The sequence below is a fragment of the Tupaia chinensis genome, unplaced genomic scaffold (genome assembly GCF_000334495.1).
Source record: "Tupaia chinensis unplaced genomic scaffold, TupChi_1.0 Scaffold140061_1, whole genome shotgun sequence".
Lineage (NCBI taxonomy): Eukaryota > Metazoa > Chordata > Mammalia > Scandentia > Tupaiidae > Tupaia > Tupaia belangeri.
This window is the reverse complement of record NW_006199940.1, coordinates 548,813-554,162: the sequence shown is the minus strand read 5'-3', so window position 1 is coordinate 554,162 and position 5,350 is coordinate 548,813. Positions and strand designations below refer to the sequence as shown.

Here is a 5,350-nt window from a genome sequence, read left to right as displayed (position 1 = left end):
TGTGCTAGCTAATGGATTTATTTAGACTAATTAAGCTCATTGACAGAACAATTGAATGGGGGGGGGAGGAAGGTATGGAGGGCAACCATGGATGCCAGGGACAATGGGGGAGGAAGATGGGACATAGCAGAGGGTGGGGGATGGGGAATCAGGGATGGCAAGACAAAGGGCAAGGTATGCAGGACGTAAGAATTGGAAAATTATTTGCTGAGAACATGTATGTGGATGTGCTTGATTGAGCCAATGCACAGTGTATTTTGGATGGAAAATTAATTTGTGTGTTGTGATGGTGTAAAGTGAATTAATAAAAAAAAAAAGTTCATGGATAAGAATTAAAATACAAGTTAATTTGGGTGCAAAATAATTTTAAATCCATGCAGTTTCTATAATACTCATTTTCCATGGACTTTTTTTTTTTTTTTGCTATAGGGCACGTGCACTCACCAGAAAAACAGAGATAGAAAGTGAGAGTCTAAGAGCTCAGAATGGTTTTTACAGTTTATTATTTTTTTAAAAAAAGAATTATTTAATTCCATTTGTTATTTATTATTATTTTTGGAGAGGTTTTTGCTATAGGGCACGTGCGCTTGCCAGAAAGAGAGATAGAAAGCGAGAAATTACCCCCCAGGGGGTATGGCCACACTGTAATCCCTTCTCTATTCTCCTCTCGGGATCTTGGACATGCATGCACACGCGCCTGGTGTGAGTTTAAGCCACTAGGTCCAGGACTCAAACTGCGGTCGACTACATAGGAGTTCAGCGACATAGCCATTACGCTAACTGCTGGCCCTGTTACTATTTTTTTATAAAGAGAAGTTTTTTTGCTATAGGGTGTGTACACTCACTAGACAGAAAGACAGAAAGTGAGAAATCCTCTGGGTGGGGGGGGGATAGCCATGCCGTAATCCCTTCTCCACTCTCTTCTTGGGATTTTGGGCACATGCATATGCGCCCAGTGTGAGTTAAGCTGCCAGGTCTGGGACTCGAACCATGGCTGACTACATGGGAGTCCAGCAACATAACCTTTACAACTGCTGGTCCCACTTGTTATTTATTTTTTTAATTTGACCAGAGAGAGACAGAGAGAGAAGGAAAGTAAGAAAGCAAGCCATCAGGTCTGGGACTCGAACCACAGTCGGCCATGTGGGAGTCCAGCACCTTTAACCACCAAGCCAGCTACCATCCCCTATTTATTACTATTCTTTTTAATTTGTCCAGAGAGATGGGAGTAGTGGGAGAGTGAGAAAATAAGCCTCCAGGTCCAAGACTTGAACTGCAGTTGGCCACATGGGAAACTAGCACTTTAATCACCATGCCACTTGCTGGACCCCATGGTTTTTACATTTTTTAATGGCTAGAAGGCAGGAAGAAGACCATTTTGTGACATTTGGAAATTACATTGAAATCAAGTTGTAGGACTGGCAGATGACATGGTAGTTAAAAGGCGCTGGGTCCCCACATGTCTGACTATGGTTTGGGTCCTGGACCTGGCAGCTTGCTTTTTCACTTTCCCTTTTTCTCTCTCTCTGGTCAAATCGAAAATAATGACAATGAACAGAATTAAATAAATAAATATATTTTTTAAATATCAGGTTGTAGTGTACAGGTGTCTTTGATGCCCAGCCACGCCCCCTTGCCTGGGGTGATAGCTACTGTTGGTAGAATTTATACCTATCAGGGGACCCCCAGATGACATAATGGTTACTTCCCTAGACTCCCATGTAGTTGACTATGGTTCAAGTCCCAGACCTAATAGCTTAAAACTCAGGCCAGTGCAAGCATGTGTGTGTCTAAGATTCTGGGGTGGGAACTGAGGAGACGGTATTGTGGCATGGCCAACTCACCTGGAGAGTAATTTCTTGCTTCTGTCTCTCAAGTGAGCACATGCACCCTGGAGCAAAAAAAAATCTAAAAGAAAAGAAAATGCTTGGACCACTAATACTGTTATGATTTTTGATACCAGAAAATAGATAGCCCATCAATACAGGAGTGGCTAAGTAAAGCACTGTAGTACTGTACACACACCTGGACAGCACATCTGCAACCATCAAACTTGAGTGCCACAGTTGGGAAAAGCTCAATGAACAGAGCTGTGTTAATACACAAAGACACAGACACACAGCATAAGTATAAAGTTAGGAAGCAATCAGAATGCTCTGGCTAATTAATTATATTAAATAATTCTTTAAAAAATAAAAAGGTTGGAGCTAGCAGGTGGTGTGGTCAAGGTGGCTGGACTCCTTGACCTGATGATGACAGTTTGAGTTCTGGACCTGGCAGCTTGCTTTCTCACTTTTCCTCTCTCTGTCTCTTTCTGGTCAACTTAAAAAAAAAATAAAATAGTGAATAAAATTAAATATATTTTTTAAATAATTATTTATTTATTTACTCATTTTAATTTGACCAGAGAGAGAGAGGGAAAGCGAGAAAGCAAGCCACCAGATCCAGTACTTGAACCTCAGTCGGCCATGTGGGAGTGGCCACGCCACGCCACCTGCTGGTCCCCAAAATTAATTTTTTTTTTAAAGGCTATCATGGGCTTCTGTGCTGAGAACATTGTCCTGTCCAACAGAGGAGGCTGGGAGAGGAGGTAGAAAGTCTGTTGCTAGTGTGAAGTTAGGTTTTTTGTGATAGGACAAGTGCACGTGCTAGAGAGAGAGACAGAGTGTAGATGAGAAATCTGCCCCCAGGATGATGGTCACGTCACACTCCATTCTCTTCCATTCTCCTCTCAGGATTTTGTGCATGTGCGCATGCACACACCTGGTGTGTTTTTCAAGGTGCCAGGCCTGCGACTAGAAGCATGGGTGACAATTGGAATTCAGCACCTTAATAACCTCACTATCTGCTGACCCCAAGGACTTTAAATTTTTATTTTTTAAGGTTTTTGCCATAGGACATGTGCGCTCACTGGAGAGAGACAGACAGACAGAGGGAAAGTGAGAAATCAGCCTCCATGGGGATAGCCACAACACAGTCCCCTCTCCCCTATTCTCCTGGGATTTTGGACATGCACACACATGTGCTGGAGTGATTTTCAACCTGCCAGGTCTGGGACTCAGCAGAAAGCAGACCAAATGTGGGTCAATTAGTGTTCCATGGAGTGAGGAACCCCACCAGGGTGATCACACCCAAGTGCAGACAGTGAAGACCCAATGCTCCAACCTGGAGTACAGTTAGGCTGCAAAGCCAGCCTCAGCCCAGCACACACCATCCTGGGGCACTTGGGCAAGCCCCCCAACAACTAACATCACACTGGCAAGACTTTCCACCTCCTCTCCCACATTCCTCTATTGGCCACGACACCGTTTTCAGCACAGAAGCCCATGATAGCCTTTTTTTTTTTTTTTTTAGGTATTATTTAACTTATTTATTATTATTATTCAGTTTACCAGAAAGAGAGCGAGAAAGTAAGCAACCAGGTCTGGAACTCAAACCATGGTCAGCCATGTGGGAGTCCTGCACCTTAACCATCATGCCACCTGCCAGCCCCCCAGTGATATCCTTTATTTTTTATTGGTGTAGGTTTTTGCCTTAGGACATGTACGCTGGTTGTGGGGGGAGGGAGGGGCAGAGACAGTTTGAGGGAAAGTGAGAAATCGCCCCCAGAGGGGGTGGCCACACAATGCCTTCTCCATTCTTCTGGGACCTTGGGTGCATACACGTGCCCAGCCTGAGTATAAAGTCACCGGGCCTGGGACTGGGATCACTCCTCAGTGGCCTGTGCTGACTGTTCCGATGTGCTCTCCCTGCAGGTTACTAAGCCCCCTCACTTGATCTTTGCTCAGATCCCACATTCTAAGGGGGAAAGGGTGAGTGACCTCATAAGTCTTGAAAACGCAATCTGCTTCCCTCATGAACTCACATTCCACAGACCTGCTCTATTTACTCACTGTCTCCTAACAAACTATACCAGTTATTTTTTACTATGCATTTGGTAACGTCCTGTCACTGACCAGCATGTCAGCTCTAGGAGGGCAGGGATTTCAGACTGAAAATGCCCACACCAAAGCAAGATTTATGAAAGCGAATAAGGAAGTTGGATGCTACGTGGGGCTGGCCTGAGCAGCCTCATGGCATCCAAGATGGCCCTGACTTGGCCACATCTACAAAAAAGATCAACTGCAAGGGCAAGAGAAGGCATGTACTTTAATGTCTACGTAATGAAACTTTTTTCTTTTTGAAAAATTATTTGGGCCGACAGGCCACATGGTGTTTGAGGGCGTTGGACTCCCACATGGGCAACTGCGGTTCGAATCATGGACCTGGCGATTTGTTTTTTCACTTTCCCTGTCTCTCTCTCTCTCACACACACACACAGTGTCCCTCTCTGATCAAATTGAAATAAATAAGTGAATGAATGAAGTTAAATAATTCTTTTAAAAATATTTTTTTCCATTTAATTTTATTCATTGTCATTATTTTACTTATTTATTTGAAATTGACCATAGAGAAGGAAAGTAAGAAAGGAAGGTGCCAGGTCTGGGACTCAAACAGTGGTCAGCCATTTGGGAGTCCAGCTACCCTAACCACCATGCCACCTGCCGACCCCAGAAACATGTTTCTATGTTGCTTTACTTCCCCAAAAAGAGGCACAGCTACCTTTCAAACAGAAAATCACATAATTACATCCACTCACTGAAGAGGTGGCCTTACAGGAAGGGCAGAGCTGGCTGTGCTTTGTGGCCACATGTGGCCACATGGCAGCACCTATCTATGCCTGAGTAAGGGTCAGTCCTGCAGTTTGCGCTCACACCTCTTCTCCAGATCCGCCATCTCCTTCAGCACCACAGCCACGCTATACCGCAGCTCCTGGAACTTGGCTGTGGACATCTCAAAGCGGCGTGCAGACCCATCAGAGAGCTCCAGCTGCATCAGGATGCTGGGCTGCAGGGAGCGGGCCAGGGCGCTGGTAGAGATCGCCACGTCCACCCGCCACCGAAGGTCAGCAAGGTGGAGCAACCAGGCTCCCGGCTGCCGTGCTCCCAAGTCAAGAAGGGGCCGCTGACTCCCGAATACCACGCCGGCCAGGTCCTCAACCACATCTTGGGGAATGCAGAACTCCTGGAGCTGGTCCCTGAAGGCCTCAGGCTTCAGGCTGGCAGGAGGCAGCCGCAGTGCCTGCTGGAGCAGCCTGTTCAGGCCTGCGAGAAGGGCACCCAGCTGCTCCTCCGGCAGGTTGGCACTGGCCCGGAGGAGCTGGACGGCCTCTCGGCAGTCCTCCCCCTGTAGGCTGCTGACCACAAGCTTCAGACACTTCCTGAAAGTGTTCCTGTCCAGGTCCCCCAAAAGCTGGGCCATTGCTGCCACCTCTGGGGGAAGCTGAGTCCCCAGGAAGCTCACACCGACA

At 46.3% G+C, this 5,350-nt stretch overlaps 1 protein-coding gene across 1 annotated transcript in view; it reads right to left on the bottom strand.

Moving 5' to 3' along the window:
* Window positions 1-4,453: 4,453 nt before the first annotated feature.
* Window positions 4,454-5,350, bottom strand: part of COMMD5 (COMM domain containing 5) — a gene marked incomplete in the record, with an annotated part of 1,015 nt that continues 118 nt past the window's right edge. The window contains 1 exon segment of the mRNA XM_014593258.2: window positions 4,454-5,347. Within this exon segment, the coding sequence (XP_014448744.1) occupies window positions 4,732-5,347 (616 nt within the window).